The following is a 21587-nucleotide window of genomic DNA, read 5'->3' as shown; positions in this document are numbered from 1 at the left end:
GTTGTACATAAATCTAAACTTGTTAATAATATTTTTTCTGTGGTTTATGTATTTCTAAAGTCAGTTGAGAAACCGTTAATTCGACAAACCGTACTTATTTAATTTCTATTTGTCGAGAGTGGCTTACAAGAAGAGCATCAGTTATCTTCCTTATATTTTCCGTTAGCTTACAGGAAGAGTATCAGTTATCTCCCTTATATTTTCCGTTGCCTTACAGGAAGAGTATCAGTTATCTCCTTAATATTTTCGATTATTTTGTATCAATGACTGTCATTATGGTACATGTGATCTTTTTATTAAGCACAAACAATATACATTTAAGAATGAATATTAAAGCAACAACTTTTGTCTTTATTATATATGAATATAAAACACTGCACTTTTTCAATGGCTGATATTGGTTCTGCAAGCCCAATAATGATCAGATGTACAAAATTTAATTGATCTCTTGGATTTGAGGAAATTCTTCTATTGATTAATTACATAACTATTAAAGAAGAAAAATAAAATGTGGTTATCAGATTAAAAACTTTACAAGTTTTATGAGAATATGGACAAGACCATGCTTGACACTAATGATTTGAACTGCATTCATAATATAGGTAACAGTGTCCAGAAGACCTCAAAATACAGCAAACAAATTATACCTGTATAAAAGAACAGATCAAAACCTTCATTATTCTTCTTATGTTATAATAAAACAAAGAGTGCAAACTTTGAAAAATTTAACAATTTATTTCCTTGGAAAAACACTGTAAAACAGATGAAAAAATAAGAACTTAGTTTTAAGAATCAAATCCAGAAATAGTCCAAGAATAATCCATGAAATAAATTTTAGAAGTCTTAATAATGAAATGTTCTTGTGAATTCAAGTTCAAATCCCAACGAAAAATCTAAAATGGAAGGCGATGACATATACTGAAGCCTTTATGGTGCTGTAGCATCTACAGTTCTTCCTTATTCCACAGACAATAACATTCTGGTGTTTGAATTTCCGAATAAAATTTAAGTAAAGGCCTTTGTCCAAGAATTCTGTATGACCACTCTAATATTTCCAGGTAAAATAATTAATCTTTTTGAATCCAAATAATTTGAATAAAAGATAAAATATAACTCCAAAGTAGCCAAAAACGCACTTTCCTGTGTAAAAGCCCAACTAATTAATTTCTCTATAGACATCAATATAAAACCTGAATACTGTGCACTTTCGGAAAACCCAGAATTGCAAAATGGAGGCTGTTTACATATAAAATGACGTAGTCCCAGGCAGTATGACGCTGATAAAAACCAATCATTTTACTCTGAAAATAAAATTAAAATAAAAGTTGTTTACTTGTCTCTGTGATTTCTGAATCAAGGTCAGAAACTAAGTCAAAATTAGAAACAGTGTTTCTATTATTAGGTATTTATGAAAGATTCAGGTCAAACTGAATTTTCTGGAAAATATCAAATTCCAAGTAAACAAAATTACATTACATTGATGTAATAAATTTTTTTTTTCAAAACTTACAAATATACACGTAAATTAAATCAAATATAAATTAAATCATATACATAACATTCTTTATTAATATGTCTGGCCATGCACAAGTAGGACAACAGAAACAACAATGTTTTGTGCATAGACTGAATATAAAGAATGCAAACAAGAATGTGTACAGCCAGTAGATGTATCTGGAAACAACAATGTATTCATCACTCACACTGATATCCATTAATTCTAAAGTTTACAATCTTACATCTGGAGTGTACAGAACATTTACCATTTGTCACTCACACTGATATCCCTTAATTCTAAAGTTTACAATCTTACAACTGGAGTGTACAGAAAATGTACCATTCATCTACCACATTGATATAATAATAATAATAATAATAATAAAACTTAGCACAGTGCCTAATTTTTAGAGGCTCAAATCACTTTAAAATTTTAGTAAACACAGAAAAACATACAAAATGATTTCAAAAACAACACAAAATTACAAAACATAAACATGCTGACATAATTAAGGAGATAAAAATTAAGTTTTCAGGTCTTGCAGTTGAAACAATATCCCTTAATTCCAAGTGTGCATAAACTTAACATGGGTCATTCGCATCAATATCCCTTAATTCCAAGTGACCATAAACTTATCATTGGTCATTCACATCAATATCCCTTAATTCAAGTGTGCATAAACTTTTCATTGGTCATTCACATCAATATCCCTTAATTCAAGTGTCCATAAACTTATCATTGGTCATTGACTTCAATATCCCTTAATTCAAGTGTGCATAAATTTATCATTGGTCATTCAGTTCAATATCCCTTAATTCAAGTGTGCATAAACTTTTCATTGGTCATTCACATCAATATCCCTTACTTCAAGTGTCCATAAACTTATCATTGGTCATTGACTTCAATATCCCTTAATTCAAGTGTGCATAAATTTATCATTGTTCATTCAGTTCAATATCCCTTAATTCAAGTGTGCATAAACTTATCATTGTTCATTCACTTCAATATCTCTTAATTCAAGTGTGCATAAACTTATCATTGTTCATTCACTTCAATATCCTATAATTCAAGTGTGCATAAACTTATCATTGGTCATTTACATCAATATCCCTTAATTCAAGTGTGCATAAACGTATCATTGGTCATTCAGTTCAATATCCCTTAATTCAAGTGTGCATAAACTTATCATTGTTCATTCACTTCAATATCCCTTAATTCAAGTGTGCATAAACTTATCATTGGTCATTCAGTTCAATATCCCTTAATTCAAGTGTACATCAACATATCATTGGTCATTGACTTCAATATCCCTTACTTCAAGTGTGCATAAACTTATCATTCGTCATTGACTTCAATATCCCTTACTTCAAGTGTGCATAAACTTATCATTGGTCACTCACTTCAATATCCCTTAATTCAAGTGTGCATAAACTTATCATTGTTCATTCACTTCAATATCCCTTAATTCGAGTGTGCATAAACTTATCATTGGTCATTCACTTCAATATCCCTTAATTCAAGTGTGCATAAACTTATCATTGGTCATTCACTTCAATATCCCTTAATTCAAGTGTGCATACACTTGTCATTGGTCATTGACTTCAATATCCCTTAATTTAAGTGTGCATAAACTTATCATTGGTCATTCACTGTAATATCCCTTAATTCAAGTGTGCATAAACTTATCATTGGTCATTCACTTCAATATCCCTTAATTCAAGTGTCCATAAACTTATCATTGGTCAATCACTTCAATATCCCCGAATTCAAGTGTGCATAAACTTATCATTGGTCATTCACTTCAATATCCCTTAATTCAAGTGTGCATAAACTTATCATTGGTCAATCACTTCAATATCCCCGAATTCAAGTGTGCATAAACTTATCATTGGTCATTCACTTCAATATCCCTTAATTCAAGTGTGCATAAACTTATCGTTGATCATTCAGTTCAATATCGCTTAATTCAAGTGTGCATAAACGTATCACTGTTCATTCACTTCAATATCCCTTAATTCAAGTGTGCATAAAATTATCATTGGTTATTCACTTAAATATCCCTTAATTCAAGTGTGCATAAACTTATCATTGGTCATTCACATCAATATCCCTTAATTCAAGTGTGCATAAACTTATCATTGGTCATTCACATCAATATTATTTAAATCAAGTGTGTATAAACTTATCAGTGGTCATTCACATCAATATCCCTGAATTCAAGTGTGTATAAACTTATCATTGGTCATTCACATCAATATCCCTTAATTCCAAGTGTCCATAAACTTATCATTGGTCATTCACATCAATATCCCTTAATTCAGGTGTCCATAAACATAGCATTGGTCATTCACATCAATATCCCTTAATTCAAGTGTGCACAAATTTATCATTGGTCATTCACTTCAATATCCCTGAATTCAAGTGTGCATAAACTTATCATTGGTCATTCACTTCAATATCCCTTAATTCAGTGTCCATAAACTTATCACTGGTCATTCACTTCAATATCCCTTATTTCAACTGTGCATAATTGTATCATTGGTCATTCACATCAATATCCCTTAATTCAAGTGTGCATAAATTTATCATTGGTCATTCACATCAATTTCCCTTAATTCAAGTGTGCATAAACTTATCATTGGTCATTCACTTCAATATCACTTAATTCAGGTGTCCATAAACTTATCATTGGTCATTCACTTCAATATCCCTGATTTCAACTGTGCATAAACTTATCATTGGTCATTCACATCAAGATCCCTTAATTCAAGTGTGCATAAACTTATCATTGGTCATTCACATCATTTTCTCTTAATTCAAGTGTGCATAAACTTATCATTGGTCATTCACATCAATATCCCTTAACTCAAGTGTGCATAAACTTATCATTGGTTATTCACATCAATATCCCTTAACTCAAGTGTGCATAAACTTAACATTGGTCATTCACATCAATATCCCTTAATTCCAAGTGTCCATAAAATTATCATTGGTCATTCACATCAATATCCCTTAATTCCCAGTGTCCATAAAATTATCATTGGTCATTCACATCAATATCCCTTAATTCAAGTGTGCATAAACTTAACATTGGTCATTCACATCAACATCCCTTAATTCCAAGTGTGCGTAAACTTATCATTGGTCATTCACATCAATATCCCTTAATTCGAGTGTGCATAAACTTATCATTGGTCATTCACATCAATATCGCTTAATTCAAGTGTGCATAAACTTATCATTGGTTATTCACTTCAATATCCCTGAATTCAAGTGTGCATAAACTTATCATTGGTCATTCACTTCAATATCCCTGAATTCAAGTGTGCATAAACCTATCATTGGATCATTCACTTCAATATCCTTGAATTCAAGTGTGCATAAACTTATCATTGGTCATTCACATCAATATCCCTTAATTCAAGTGTGCATAAACTTATCATTGGTCATTCACTTCAATATCCCTTAATTCAAGTGTACATAAACTTATCATTGGTCATTCACATCAATATCCCTTAATTCAAGTGTGCATAAACTTATCATTGGTCATTCACTTCAATATCCCTTAATTCAAGTGTGCATAAACTTATCATTGGTCATTCACATCAATATCCCTTAATTCAAGTGTGCATAAACTTATCATTGGTCATTCACTTCAATATCCCTTAATTCAAGTGTGCATAAACTTATCATTGGTCATTCACATCAATATCCCTTAATTCAAGTGTGCATAAACTTATCATTGGTCATTCACTTCAACATCCCTGATTTCTAAATGGTACAATCTTACAATTAGACTATACATAACTCTATCATTCATTATGACTGGATTACATTAGGGATTACACACACACACACACTTATATACTCAAGTATTACAAATAACTGCATATCATATATAGTGTATTTGTTTGACTGTAAACAAAATGATCTCAGATAAATGGATGTATAGACCTATGTTAAACCCAGTGAAGATTATGCAGACCAATCAGATTTTAAGAAAATGTTCAACCAACTAATAAGCACAGGTTTAAAAACAAATGTGTTTCTCCTTTTAAACAAAAGTTTTGGTAACCAGCAGATTTTTTAAGATATGAAAGGTTTTAAAAAATCTGGACGAGAGATCTTGACTTAGAGTAGATATTGTATAGGTTACTTAGCACAGGATTGTATATGTGACCAAGTAGATTCCTAAATGACCCACTTGTCTGACCTACATAGAGATATCTTTGATAAAACTATGTGACAAATTTGTTCAGAGGCCATTTAAATTTTCCATTTGGGACTACTTCATAGGCAATTGTCGTGTGAATTACAATCACTGTTTAAAATATTTTGTTGTCAAACTGCATGGCAAGCAGATGTGTATTTTATAAAAATATTGTTCTGCGGATGTGAGTAAGTGAGTGGAAGAAATAATGAGGGAAGTATGTAGCGGAAAGTGATGGCAAACCATAAAGTTGCAGTAGTTAAACATTCAAAACCATACAGCCATATAAACACTCAAATGATAATAAGCTATTTTGAGAGAACCTTACAAATCAAATAATCAGAAAACAGAAATTGTTGCCAGCCTGAATGGTTACAAATCGTATGTCCATATCAAATGCAAAATACCAATCATTATGGTACACAGTATTAATATTATTTAGTAAACATAATCTTAACAATTTACATCTTCAGAAATCAATTCCCTGAACAATTATCACGTAAACTCAGTAGTTTCTCACTTAAGTCGATATTGGTAAAGTTTTTTTCTGTCTGATTGAGTTGTGACTAGGAACACATCTCTGTCCCTACTAAAGCAAATAGCATTAGGCATAGATGGAATCCCATCGGATATGATCTGAACAACAGCACCATCTGGTGTTAACTGGTGAATGTTGCCAGAGCCAAATCCAAGGACATACACATTATCGTATTTATCTGTAGCAACACCACGGGGCTTCTTAAGACTGTCAGGATAGTAGACAAACTTCTGGCTGCCACTCATGTCAAAACAATACAGAGAATGGGCCAGATTCACAGTGATGTAGACATGTTTGAATGATGAATCTACAGCGACAGATGTCCATGAGGAACTACACTGACAGTCAAACTGATGACATGACTCCTCTTTCCCTCCACTGCTGATGAGGCTCCAGTAGTGTTTGCCTCCTTGATTACAATTACCAGATGTAACGATATTCCCCTTTCCAGCAGATGCAAGACTATAGCAGTAATATCTCGTGGTCACCATCCTGGTGGGTGTGATCTTTCCATTACTGACAGACAGGACCTGGACCGTTTTCTGACCTGGAACAGTCACAGCTACCTCATCATCATTCACAACACAGATGCTATATGGGGAGCCTGGCAATCTGTAGCTGGTGACGGAGTTGTATGAGGAGTTGAGCAAACACACCCTGCTGTTGTCATAATCTGCTAGCATCAAATGACCCGAGTACAAATATGTGATACCTGTATAGTTCCCTAGCAAATTATCATTACTTTGGATCTCAATAACTCTATCTCTCTGAACCAGACAGTCTCTGGATGGCTTCCTGATACCTGGAACCAAACTATGAAGTTCTCTTATACTCACTATCTTTGCCAAACTATCAAGGCCTGCTGACAGTATGGGCTGAACTTGGGGATTTACTTCCAACTGGACTGTAGTGGTCTCCATCATGGTGTACTTTTCTTGGATCTGATCCATGTATGATGCCAGTTGTGTCGTCATTCTATCGGCAGTAAGAAACACCTGCATTTCAGTTCCATATCTTTTGACTGTTTCTAGGAGTGTGTACGAGTTTTGAATTGAGTTGATCAAGGACTGAGATCTGTGGATTTTTTCTTCTTTAATGATAATTTCTTCATTGTAAATTCTATTTCCTTCTATCTTCACACTTCTCTCCAACTCATCAAGAGTGTCGTTAATCTTTTTTCTCATCTCTCTGATTTGAGTAATTAAGTCGTTCACCTGGGTTTCAAGGAGACTGATGCTAGATTCATTGACTTTCTGAAACTTTCTTAGTTGAGTCTCTAGTATTTTCATCTGGTTGATTATATTATCTGGGTTCTTCTCCTGCTGTAGACCTGACAATTCTTTCTTCAGATCAGAAACATGAGAACAGTTTCTGTGACTAATAATAGAACACTTCCCACAACAAGCTGTGCCATGATCCTTGCAGTAGAAATCAATCGCTTCCCCAACATGTTCCGGACAACTGAACCCCTCAGAAAGTTTCATTACATTATGTGGATTGCTTGAGAATTCTTCCATGGAAATAATAACATGATTTCGAGATAATTTTAATTTCTGATGAACTTCTAAGCAATGTCCACACATAGCTTCCTCACACTCAACACAGAAACCTTGAGCTGGCCTGGATATGCCTGTTGAGTGACAACTGTCGCATGGGTGGTGTACAATCTCTTTCGCATCACTTAAAATTGACTGTAAAATCACACTGATCGGAAATTGGGATGACAGGATTTGGACAGGTTGACCTTGCAATGAAATGTGAACATCATATCCACAAATCGGACACTTGATTTGTTTAAATTTCCTTACGTTTTCCTCCTGAGACGATAAGAAGTCCTGTATGCATTTTTCACAGAAAGAGTGCATACACGGCAACTGTCTTGGAATCTTGAAATCACCCAGACATATGGGACAACTCTGTTTCTCTTCGGTTTGGTAAGGAGCTCTGGATGTTGCCATCATCACTTGCCCTGTTAAAAGAGATGTCATATTAGGCCTAGATGTATTTACGTTTCTTGGTTTCGACAACAATTAATCATTTTTCTGAGTGCACTCCTTCCGGGTCGAGTCTAGACAATTGAAGTTTCTACAGTAAAAGTCTACACTAAAACAGTGTTAGGCCGTAACTTAATGCGCGTGACTTTCAAACCTTTTTTTTGCTCAAGTTTTTTTGTGAATATTTATTAAAAAATTTAACAAATTACAGCTTTTAAAAGGTTATCAAAATATATCAGGATTTGTTAATAGCAGCGGCACAAACTCATTATGACAGTTAAACGCTGTATATTTCCCATTCTACATGTGTATTTCTAGATAGTTTTGTTTACGGGTTACTAGAAACAACGCAATATACTCAACAGCCAAAATACATACCGAAATACGCATAATTTTCACCAAAATGCTCATGAAGACGAAGGTATTGTGATCTACATTTGTCTGAGCAATAATTAAAAAGCAAAATTAACTTTGATTTAAGTGATTTCGATACGAATCCTGTACCTATTTATAGCAACGATTGGGTATTTACTCTACTCGGTCGTACTTGATTAGACACTACATGATTGGGAAAAATAAACTTTTAAATAAATATTTAATTGCATACTCTGAAGTACTTATTCTTATTTTTCGAAAGTACCATTAAATTAAATAAGTATATAATTTAATGTTGTCGAAAACGTTTTGGTGCTTTTATAGTTTTTCACTTTCATAACGATTCGATTTATTATCGTACGCAACCAATCAAACACAGCCAAATGACGTCATTAATTAATTATGATTTAAATAGGTAAAATTAATAAAACTCGTCATACGTTCGTCTCGATGAGTATTTCGTTGTTTCAAAAATGTATATTTCGGAGTTTGAGTGTATTTCTGTCTTTCTAGTATCAGGCTATTCACGTAATGGAGATTCGGAACCTCAGCCGTCGATATGAGCATGTAACCCCGGGCTACAATTCGTTTCCTTGAGAACTATATTCTGAACTACTTTCGGTCACATGGAACAATAAGGCAAGTCACACTGAGAATAATAATGTCGGCTTTTGCCGTTGTGTATTTTATGTGGTGCACTCCGCAAGAGGTGAATCACCAAACACCTCAAATGAATGTGTATTCCTACAACTACATGACAAGTTACAAGTGTGCATCCATCATCCACTTTTCCAAGCGAAAGGCAATAGACGATGGGGCATCTCCTTGCTGGCAATACCCGCCAAAATACTTTTCAGAATTCTGCTGAATCGTCTTTTGCATCACAACAATCATGGACTTCTGCTAGAAAGGCAACTTTTTCCCATGAAGGACGAAAGGCTTAAGAGTTGGGCATTATTGAACAAGTTTCATAAATTTGATATTAAATCATTACCCATTTGAGATTCTTAGATACATTTTTTTTTTGCTGAAATAGAAATAGAAAGATGAAGAAATAATTTCGTTCATTCTGACTTAGATGTTGTACCTTTCATTTGCTGCGCGTAAAAAAATGGGCCCAAACTGTTTGACGTTTTCTTGTTGGAGTGTCATAACCAATATAATTTTAAAACAGATATTTCTTTTTCAAATTAGAATTAAAATAATAATTGTCCTTTCGAATAAATGGAACAATAGTTCTATGTGATGTCAGATAGTCATAATTCATTCAGGCTAGACAATAGTAGTGAAGGGGGGAGGGGGCGATATACCGACAATGGAAAATACATTACAGACCCACCCCACCCCCTTGGGCCTGTAGAGCGACAAGATTTATAGCAATAGTGGGAAAGTAAATTACAGGTAAGGTGACGTCACAGTACTGAAGATTGGTAACAATGTAGCAAGGGCCTGACCTCAGTAGGGACCAAAGTGCGGGAAAAAAACCCAGATTGTTTTGGCGGGACAGAGACATAGATAACACATACAACAGACAACATACTAACACAAACAACTATACAACCGACTAAAAACAAAAATTAGGCAAGAAAGCAAATCCTTTCGAGGCACATGAGTGGCCCTGAAAATGGCCTTTGGGTTCTTCTTTTTCTTCTTATTTCTCCAGTTCTTTCTCAATAATTCCTTTCTTCTTTTTTCAGTCTCTTGAATCCAGGCAATATGTCCCATCAATCTAAATTTTTCCTGTATTTTCAACCAGTATTCGTTCAGCTTATCAAACTCCTCTTTCTTTAGTTTTCTTTGTCCTTTCTTTCTTAAACCCAGCTGTCTTTTATCATCTTCACCTCTTCTTCGAGCACTTTTCTCATTATTTATTCTCCTTTCTTTAGTTGGTCCAGCCCCCACTTCACAAATGACCACTCTGTCCAATGCAATGCGTCTTCTAGAAAGAACCTGTCCCGCATGACACCATCACGTGGTTCCTTCAATACTTAAATCCTGACATACTTTGGTTTGAAACCTCTTAACTTTTCTACTTCCTTCTCTATCCTACCATGTACCAGATCCCTGACTACTTTCAGGCTAGTGACAAAGTCTAGGATACCTTTCATAGTTCCATTCCTTCTCAAGCCTTTCCACTACATAGGCTGCATCCATGATCCAGAACCAGCAGTCCTTCAGTTTGTTGAACAACTATATTGCCATTTTCGTTTATTCAGTGTTGAATGGCGCGAACGTCGAACGCTTTGACCTTATATCTATTAAGCTCGGACGTGAAGGAAAACATTCCTTACACTCACTTCACATATTGTCTACTACCCACACACGATAAGGAGAAAAATAACAACCCTAAATTATACTATCAAAATCCCCAATAGCTACTATCCATACAAGGGAAAGCGAAAAAACAAAAAACAAAATATACTATCAAAAACACCAATATATACTATCCACACAGGGGAACGAGAACAAACAAGACCAAAATATACTATCCACACACAAGAAGAAGAGAAAACAAACCCAGACATTACTATCAAAAGCTCAAATAGCTACTATCCATACAAGGGAAGGCGAAAAAACAAAAAACAAAATATACTATCAAAACACCAATATATACTATCCACACAGGGGAACGAGAACAAACAAAGCCAAAATATATGATCCACACACGAGAAGGAAAAAAAACCAACCGAATTATACTATCAAAAACCACAATATCTATTATCCATACAAACGCGAACGCTTACAAACTCCCAAAATCTACTATTCACACAAACGTACGCGCACTTATTCAAGCAAACACTCTGCTATCCACACAAACGTATGTGATCTCATACACACACCACAAACACACTCACACAATCACATCAGTAAAGGAGTGAGTGTTTATAATCACACTACTCCACATTCACGCAAATTGTCAACTTGAATAGTGTCTCTTTTCTAGAGATTTGGGTAGTCCTGAAAAGGGCTGCTTTAGAACTCCAGATGCACATCTTAATGTCGGCGCCTCCCATGTCTGGCACCCCATACACATCTCCGGCTCCAATCCTGCTCCCAACTGATGCGTGTGGTTGGGAATGCTGAGGGAGGTTGACTGGCTTCACTCTTCCAGTCTTTACTTTCAGGGATAGCGAAGACTTTCCTTTCTCTTCTACTATGCCACAAGCGCAGATGCTGTGGAATCCTCAATTCCTCTTCACAGTTTTCAGTCTGGCGAACCACTGGTCTTTCTCCTAGTGGCAAAGGTTGAGGCTGTGGTGCTGTTACTGTCTGTGGAGGCGTACTCACCTAAGTCTTTACCTCACACACAGGTCTTAACATGAGGTGGGGAAGGATTCATCTCTTCTTTTCCTCCTCTTCTTTCTTTTTTCTCTCCTCCTCCTCCTTTGCTATCCTGGCCTCTTCGGCTACGACCTCCATCGTCAGTTCATCCAGGATGCGCCTGGCATACTCCAGGTGCATTTCGAGCTCAAGCAATATGATTATCCTGCTCATCTTCTTTAGTTGATGCGTCAACAATGGGTAGCCAGAATGACGAACATTTCCCTTTATTTTTGTCAAGCATGGACGCGAAGGAAAACTCCCCAAGACACCAAAACGTACAAGACCCATATCATTACCCAAAACACATAGAATGTGTGGACTTAAAAGAAACACGCGCTCACTTTTTACTTACAAACGCTAACGACTAATAAAAACTCATGGACTATTTGGCAAGCTGCGGAAACCAATTGCTTATGGACACTATTCTAACAAAGTTAAATAAACGAAGTGCTTATATATACACTTCTAATTGTTAATTTGCTAACATACCATTGACAATTGAATTAGTATCTCTTTTCTAGAGCATTGGGTGGCCCTGAAAAGGGCTGTTTTTGTAGACAAGGAGTTATGGCAATCTTTTATTGTCTGAGATTGCGTCCCCGTCTGACGACAGGCTTTCTCACAGGATAGGATCTGCTTCGGGAAGAGAAGGAGAACTCCTTGGTGTAAACACGGCAGTCGGAAAAGTTCTGTGTGGTTCCTGCTGATGTTGCTGTTGCTGCTTCTGCTCTCTCTGCTTCCGAAGCCTGTACTTCTCCATCCAATCTTCTTTCTCTTTCTTGGTTTCCTCTCTGAAGAGCTCTTCTATCAGGTATTCGGTCACTTTTAACATTCTGACATTCTCTATCTATGCAGGCTTCGGTATCAGGCTTTTCCTGACACGATGTAAATTCAAGTAAGCTTCGTTCACCTTGGCTAGTTATGAACACATCTTCATAGAAGGATGAGTCAACAATGGATAGTCAGACTGGAGATTGCCTACTTTATATTGTTCAAGCGCGGACGCGATAGAAAACATACGTACGGTTTTTTATCGGGTCGGTACGCTAGGATAGTTTGATTTGAGGGTGAGGGATAGAGAGAAATCAAACATCATTGTTCATCATAAAAATAGGAAATAAACGACATACACGTTTTTTCGAAGACAACATTTTTTATTCAAATAATTAACAACCAACAATTAACAAATAACAACAAAACACACATTTTAAAAAAAAAACAAACTATTTTGGACAAGGTTGACAACGTTGTGAAGTCAGGCTAGACTTACACTGATGGAAGTCATGGGCCATTGATGTGCCCTACGTTTTCTAGCTAAAGACAAATCATAACCATAATGGTCACAAAACCATCGATCTACTTTCTCATCGTTTCTAGAAGAATGACGATGAAAATAAGTCACTAAATGTTCTAAAGGATATCACAGACTGCGTTGATGAAGGAAATACGTACAATATTGTCCACACAACATGGAATCGGTGACTTGTAATTTCACATTATTGAATCGTGTTGTCTGAGCATTTCTTCTCATAAAGCCGATGACGTCGTCTTCCAAAGGTAGCAATTCATACGAATCAAAATGCTCCACACATCCTTCTTTAGGAAAGTAGACGGCTACCCAGTGGGTTCCTGGGAGATGACTGTCGTCCGTGTTGATGACATAAGCTTGATAGTCTTGAGGTTTGCGATGACGCAGTTAATCTTTAGCACAGACGACAGGACTCCAAGAAGCATTGTACGAACTGTGGTTCAAAAGGTAATAAAGTTACCAGGTATCCATTTTTGCATTGTATTGTTGTTTTTACTGGGTTTTTCTTCACAGGTAATCATAAGTCATCAATTCAATCCTGACTTTTTGATTGAAAGTGTCTGACAAGTAACCGTTTCTTTGCTTCGTTTCCGCACTCTGAACCAAGAGAGAGTCTATATGATGGATCTCTAGAGTTATCAAAGGAGGAGAGTAATGAGCATGCACGTCTTTATACTACTGATCCAACACAGATTCTTCCATAGCAATATTTATTGATCGTTTCATTGATCACCAAACAGGCGCTCGAAAACGATCACTTCGTTGTCGGGAGGCATTTCTTGGGGAGCACGTACGACGCTTCGATGGTAAGATTGGTTGTACGCTTGGACCAAGTGCGGTAAGACGTCGATGTACTTGAGTGTGTGGTGATGCGTAAAATATTTCCACATGCGTTCTTTCAAGGTTCGTTGAAAACATTACAATATGCTGGCTATGGTTTCGGGATTCTCAGTGGTAAAAAAATTAATTTCACGTTTCTTTAATTATTTTTGGAAGGCTTGGTTCAGAAATTCGGTGCCTTTGTCGGTTTGCCATCAAAGAGGGTGACGACCGCTTTGTTTCAACACCAGTTGGAGGGCTCGCACTAATTCATTGCTCGATTTGGAAGTCAATGGCACGACCCAGGCAAATTTACAAAAGACGTCGATGACACAAAACAAAGACTTGAAGCCACAATTGTAGGTTTCCAAATGAGAGACATCGGCTAAATCGGATTGCCATTGATGATCGATGCCTTCCACTTTGGTACGACTTCTGGAAAATTTTCGTCGAATAGGTGTGTGTAAAGTGTAAGTGGCTTGTTCTTGTAACCATCGTTGCACCCGATGTAAACGGAGACTTTTCAGTCGACTTTCGGCAGCACGATACAATTACTGAACTCCTCCATAACCCCCAGGATGGGATGGATCGCAGTAAATGCTGGCTAACACCTTCTCCATTTTTAAATGCTACTTTGGATGGGTCAGAATGATGGTTTGGAAACGGCTTTACGTGTCCGATGTGCCACGGGAGTAGAAGTCGAAGGTAGTGGTGGTGGTGGAGGTGGTAATGTAATTGTTTTGGTCTTCTTTTCTTTTGCCACATCTGGTTTCCCTTCTATCTTTTTCACTTCTGTCGAAGGAGGAGTGGACATCATCTTTATAACCCAAGCTTTAAGTTTTTCTTGTTGGGGAGTGGGGGAAGGGGTCAGCAAGGACGCTGAAATCTTTCTAGGAATGGTAACATCTGACGGTGTTTGAAAGACTTCTCGTACCTCTTCTTCCTCATGCATTCGTGGGGCTATGTCTGTCTTGACCGCTGGGGGTAGTGCTGATGATGTTGATGGATTTTGATGTTGATGGATTTTTCATCATGGCCTTAAAATCTTTCAGTGTGGGTAGAGCTGTTTCAACTAAAGCGTTCTGGTGAAACAGCTGTAGTCGTTGCAAGAGCTGATCGTACTTTTGCTATTTTTCTTTTTCGGACGAATCGTTGCGATCTATAAAAGATTGCAATTCATGTTGTAACTGGGACATCTCGGTCATATTCGGATTGGGAGGCAAATGTGGGGTCTGGTGTTCTTGCCAATGATGGTGTTCCATCTATCGTTTTTAAAGCACTAAAGCTAGTTTTCGTTCTTCCATTCAATTTCAAGTGTCACGTCTGAGATGTTTGGACTCCAGAGGTCCCTTTTGTCTTCTTGGTCTTTTTTTATCTTGCTCCCACGAGTCCTCCGTATTCCATGAATAATTCTCGAAATTTTCCACAGCAACTCCATAACATATCCACGTTGGAACGACAATAATTGAACATTTCTTCCTGAAAGTCGAAGGGGGCCGAGGCGTGAGCCGAGCACCAAGAGTATAAGTTTTTTGTTATTCGGCACGCATGTTGTCGGGGTCGTAGTAGTGGGCCTGATGCAAATGGGGCAGAACTGTGTTTTGATTTGTTTCGGTATTGAAAAAGTGCGGTAATAGCCTTTGGCCATTTCTGGCATTTCAAACGATTTAGGCATTCGACTCAATGGCATGGCCAAGTAACTTATCGACTCTTTAAACTGTACTTGACCCACTTGCATGGAAATTACTTTGGCTCTATTCAAAGTCACTTTAGGACGTTCGGTGATTTGTTCCGTATAGTATCTCAAAAGAAACTGTCCATCGTATCCTGAGAAATTGTGAGCCATTACCGTGGCATGGCGATGACAATCTCCGTAACGTTCGATGTACTCTTGGCTCCACGTCTCGTCGATGGGGTCTAAAATCGATTGGGCGAAATCGGCTTGCGTGTTCTGTTCCCGAACGATTTTTTTAACGTCCTCCAGGAATCTTGCTGCACTGAGGGCAATGACTAAAGACAGGCTCTTGGATGCACCTCGCGCACGCTCGATGAGTCACGCATAAATTATGAATGTGAATGCCGGTCTCTTGCATGCATTCGAAATCAAACAAGATGAAATTGCCTTTCTTCTGGTCATCTTCCTCCTCGTGTTTGGAATGGTATTTTTGAATGTAGTAATTGTGTTCCAACTCCACGATTTGGTGATAAATGTGACATTGTTTCCTCCTCGAACATACGTGTTCCTTGGCATTGTTGGTACGTATGCCTTGTTCACAAGTAGGGTACGATCTCAGGTGTTGACAAGCACTTTTCTGCTGTGAACCTTGCGTCTTTAGATGTTGTTGGTAACAGGCATGTCTAACAAAAGTGCGCTGACAAGCAGGACAATGCACTCGTTTTTGTCCATCTTCCAGAAAGGGCAGAGAGTAAAAAAAATCCTGAGCATTTCGATCCACTATGCTTGTGTTGCTCTCGATTGCTATAGCCATATTCACATTTCTCATAGTAATAACCGTATCCCATAAATGCGATGATACTGGTGATGGCATCGAAATGTTCGTCGTGCTGAGAGACGTGAATGTAGTTTGCGTCTTTGAAATATTTGCCTCGAAACAACAAAGGTCCACACACATCTGAACGGTGCACTTTCAAGGTGTAGCTGGAGCCAGGACGTCTTGCAATTTTTGCACTTCAGGAATGCCACAGGTTGTGTTTTTGGACAGGTCAGCTTGCTGTAACAGGAGTTCTGCTTCCCTTCCTTGTTTGGCTCGGTCCCATTGTTGAATTGTTTTCCAGGCTCTTTTCCATTCTAATGTGTCATTCTTGTCGGCATACGTTCGTTCCACCACGATGGCAGGGCCTAAACAGATCTGGTCTTGAGGATTATTAATTTGAACAAGGCTACGCTTTTTGCTACGAAGGCTGTCCAACAGTAACCCCTTTTTGCGTTGTCCGGTCCCAGGGGAAAGAGAAACGTGGCTCATGAGCAGTGTGGCTTTTCCATCGGTGATCTGAAACTTGTCGTTTGATTGATGTATGTGTTGAATCTTGTCGATGACTTTGGAAGGTAACAGTTCTGACGGACTGCTAAACTCGATCCAAACGGGGGACTTCAAACTGTCGTGATAAATGGAAAGTCTCAAGCGATCGTCTTCTTTGGCCTGACATTGCCGTTTCAGTGTGGTTAACAAAGAATCTCACACCTCGGTGATGAAACCTTCTGCTTTCTCCAGCAGTACGTGGGACTTGAAATCTTTAAACTTGTAAGCCGTGATTCTAAATTATCTAGAGGAGCGCTTTTCCGTCTCTCGAATGTGGTAGTAATTTTCAGAGTTTACTAATGGTGGTGAAATTTGGTTGGGTGAATCTCTGGGTCTGGATTATGGCTCACTCATGTCATCTTCCAAATCACTGGCATGAATTTGTGCCAAACTATCAGCTACTGTACGATGCGACAAGTCACGTTTCTGCCTCTTACTTTGTTCTTTTGTATCTACGACATGCTGCGACATTTCATCTTGACTGAAAAAGGCAAAGTACTACATTTCAAACGCCATGTGCCTCTTTATATCATGTTAGACCAGTATATATATAAAGGGATAGTGTCTTCCCTTCCAGTATTCATTTCACTCTCAAACTAACCAGAACGATGGAAGAGCACACACAGATCGAACTTCTGATCAGAGCTTTACGAGGTATTATACGAAAGTTTTCTTCAGACAAACCGACGGAATCCTCTCCCTCCTTTCGAGATAAAAGTTAAGATACTTGCTATATCTGTAAGAAGAAAGGACGTTGGTCATCATAGTATCAAGCCCGTCAAAAAAGCAAAACAGGTGTCAGAAGCGGCAAAATTCAAGATACATGTTATTATTGTCAAGAGAAAGGACATTGGTCTTCAGAATGCCCCAAGAAACAACAGGCGCAAGGAGAAGAGAGGGGTTCCGAACAGGAATAAGAAGAGTTACCCTCCCCAAAGGAAGAACCCAGACACGTACAGAAAGAGAAAGAAAGAGAAGAAAAGATGACGAGAAGAAAATGAGGAAGAAGAGGAGAGAAAAAAACTTGTGAAAGTGATGAAATTCTGAAAACACAGACAGTGAACAAAAGACATAGAAGGAGTCTATGTATTTTTTAAAGTGCTGTGTTGTGATATTGAATTGTAAAATTAGTACCAGAATAGACCAAACAGAAAACGTAAGTGTCTCTTGATTTTGATTTTTTTAGAATAAGAACCTACACTCATGCACTCACACGCGTACATCATGGGTAAAAAAGTGATTTTGAGCTATAATTGATTTTTTCAGTTGAAGTAATATCTATTTTCGAGAGAAGTGAGAGGCCCTGAAAAGAACCGCTGGGTATTTGTTTGTTTAATTTTTTTTTAAAGTGACGCAATCAGTTCTAACTGCCATAAGCCTTTGCCAAGGCCAAGGCCTGCTTCTGAACTGGTTCCTGTCGATGATGAATTGGTAGAAATCACTAAGGGTGGTATTGCAGGCGTAGTAACAGGTTTCGGTTGTTTGGCTCGGGAAGGTATTTTTCTACTGGGTCGTATTAAAGAAGCCTGATACATTTGTTTCAGACTCATTAACTCTGCCAAAATGTCTAAGAGTACCGTCACTGTTTCACTTCCCATGTCCTCCTTCTCTCCTAGACATTGTTTCTTCTCTGCTGCTGCTTCTTCTTCTTGTCGTTTCCTTCTTCTTACCTCTTCTTCTTGCTGTTGCTGTTGAAGGAGAAAAGCTTGCTCTGCTTCTTTCTGCTGCTGTAAAAATTTCTCCAATTCTTCTTTCTGTCTCTGTTTAAAATCCTTGACATGTGGTAAAGAAAGAGAAGGTGGCAAATGTACTGGTACTGCAACAAATTCTTGCGAAGAAAAAAGAAAAAATCCCAATTAAAATCGACCTCTTCTGGAAGTAGGTCTGTGTTGACTTTGGTAGCTGCTGCTATGATATCGATTCTCGTCTCCTCGGCTGGTGCACCCCAATTCATTGTCTTCTTAGTTTCAGTCATTTTTGGAAGCTCTGTCGCATGGATTGACTGCGCATAGACGCTAGCGCACATATATGGACATAGGACACAATTAATTTTACTATATGTTATCTACATTGGTTTCTCAGTACTGACCTTTCCACTGTGTGACAATCATTACAAATCATATGCTAATCTAAACTACCTTCAAAGATGACTTCACGGTGAAGTTCTCGTCAAAGGTTGACCTGCTCTTTTTTTAGATGCTGAACTGTCAACACATCACCATGTACACAGAACACACATTTCACTTCCGGAGCATCACCAAGGCCTTATTACTCACTGTGCACTGTCGCCGAAATACACACATACAACAACACCCTGAGCTCATATTATGAAGAATAAACAGTTACCTTTAAATCCCTACCAAAAATGCATAAATAAAACTCTTCTATCACCACCAAAATGAGAGAGGAAAAAATGTTCTAAAAATAGACTAGAACTACATTCGTGGGTACTGAACTGGAAGTATTAATTGTGAACCGATTCCTGACAGGGTTAGACAATTTCACCTCCATGGATAAAACTTCCATCCATGATCAAATCAATGTCTCTTAAATGCTGCTGCAAAGTTTTAAGGACTTTCATCCATGAATAGGACAGATACAGGCTTTTAGCTGACACCACTGTAACACAGACACAACTCAATTCCAAATGGCCGAATTTCAAAAATGCACAAAACTTAAAGTTTAATTGTGATTTTGCTAATCAAGATAAACACTTCAAATAAACTGTAATTAGTTTTTAGTTCTAACACCAATCTGGAAATTACTAGAAATTAAACTAGACTGTTTAACTTTCTTAGAAAATTCAATTTTAAAAAATCATACATATTTTGATATGAAAATTTAAATTTAACTTAAATTTTCATGAAATTTTAAAACCTGAAGTTGACAAATTTTGTTCTATGGCAAAGTCTCTCCAATCCTTTGTCATAAACATCAATGGTTTTCCTTATCAGGTGTGAAGCAATTAAACCAAAGCTTGTCAATGAAAGGTAACACCTGAAATCTGGTAGCATCTAAATACGCAAGCTAGGTCTAACCAAGTACATGACATCATTTCCACCCATGAAGGGGAGGAGTCTTCAGATGTCAGGCTTCCAGTAGTATTGAAGAGTTGGTGAAGTTCTCTGAAACCAAGCTAGCATGCCTTCTCCTAACTATATAAGTGAGAGAGAGAGGATGATTCTTGTATTTTACATGCAGTTATCGTAACTGAAACCATGAAAGGGTACAAGAAGAGGAAGACAACTTTTTTTAAACCTGGATATATTCCACATAACAAAGGAGTCACATATCTGACTGATAATACTCTACCAAGTTCCAGTGCTGCATCTGTTCCAGTGACAAGAAGAATGGATGCAGACAAGTTCTCTCTCACAGCAGTGACAAAGCCGACAAATGGGGGTCTCAAGTCAGTTCAGGCACCAGACTGTAATGGCACACCTGGGACTGCAAACATTCTACAACCATCATCCAAAGCAAAACTGGACCTGAAAGAGACAAATTTGAATGAGCATGATGGGACACGTATGATCTGTATGAAAAAAAATGTTGAAATGTGGAATGATATCATTCATCGCCATGGCAATCAAGTCAACATATGTGGTAGACCAGAGTTCCAAATTGCTAATGAAATAAAATGGGGACTTGCTTGGAAGCATACTATGATGTGTAAAAACTGCAGCTTTAAGTCACCAGAGTATAAGTTGTATGATGAGATAAAAACAAATAAACCTGGGCCAAATCCTGCTGCTGTAAATATGATGTTTCAAGCTGGATTACAAGATACACCAATGGGCAACACCAGGGCTAGATACTTGCTTGCAGCCACTGACATTCCGCCACCTAGCAAAACATCTATGCAAAGGGCCTCCAACATTGTAGGCAAAGCAACTGTGGAGCTGAATGAAATGGACATGACAGAGAAGCTGAAACTAGTCAGACAAGTTAATGTTATGCGTGGTGTTCAGCATCCTGAGCAAATAAATGTTGCTTTTGATGCGAGATACAATGCCATTAGCTTTGGACATGAAAAGAAACCTGGTCAAAGTTCATCACAAGCTGTTGGAATTGCCTGCGAAACTGTTACAGAGAAGCAATACATTGTGGGAACTACAATAGAAAACAAGCTGTGTTGGACTGGAGCATGGCTGAAGGGAAAAGGTTTTGATGTGAAATGTCCAGGAGGCCATGTTGACTGCACAGCAAATCTGTCACCAGTTGCACCACATTCAGAGTATGAAATGGCAAGAGAAATGGGACAAAAATTTGTTCTGCAAGAGATTCTCATCAGACATGCAACAACAGATGGAGATGCACAGGCTGCTGCTGGCTTCCAAAATGCTTATACCATTCTGCATCCAATGTGGAAAGTAGAAAGACTGTCGGATCCCATCCATTTGGGTCGTTTACAGTTCAAACGGTGTAATTCTGCAATATTTAGTGAAAACATGTTTCCAGGAATAAGAACAAGAGAAGGAA

General features: G+C 37.6%; 1 protein-coding gene across 3 annotated transcripts; it reads right to left on the bottom strand.

Annotated features, from left to right (window-relative positions):
- Window positions 1-316: 316 nt before the first annotated feature.
- LOC149769849 (uncharacterized) lies at window positions 317-20541 on the bottom strand. Of its 3 annotated transcripts, XR_016419051.1 has the most exons (3): window positions 8619-8789; window positions 4885-8215; window positions 317-4833 (listed from the first exon to the last, which is right to left on the bottom strand). XR_016419051.1 is itself a non-coding variant. In XM_089949748.1 (2 exons), exon 2 carries the CDS (start codon window positions 8205-8207, stop codon window positions 6225-6227), a length of 1983 nt encoding a protein of 660 aa, XP_089805874.1. In that variant the 5' UTR covers window positions 8208-8215; window positions 20421-20541; the 3' UTR covers window positions 317-6224. The 3 variants fall into 3 exon arrangements, 2 of the variants coding, with proteins under 2 accessions (XP_089805874.1, XP_089805873.1); XM_089949748.1 differs by lacking the exon at window positions 8619-8789 and adding an exon at window positions 20421-20541 and having other exon boundaries at window positions 317-8215; XM_089949747.1 differs by having other exon boundaries at window positions 317-8215.
- Window positions 20542-21587: the final 1046 nt, after the last annotated feature.

The sequence above is a fragment of the Sinohyriopsis cumingii genome, unplaced genomic scaffold, assembly GCF_028554795.1.
Source record: "Sinohyriopsis cumingii isolate HCF-2022 unplaced genomic scaffold, ASM2855479v2 utg003191l, whole genome shotgun sequence".
In the NCBI taxonomy this organism is placed as follows: Eukaryota; Metazoa; Mollusca; class Bivalvia; order Unionida; family Unionidae; genus Sinohyriopsis; species Sinohyriopsis cumingii.
Note: the sequence above shows the minus strand (reverse complement) of the source record. Positions and strands in the feature narration are given on the sequence as shown.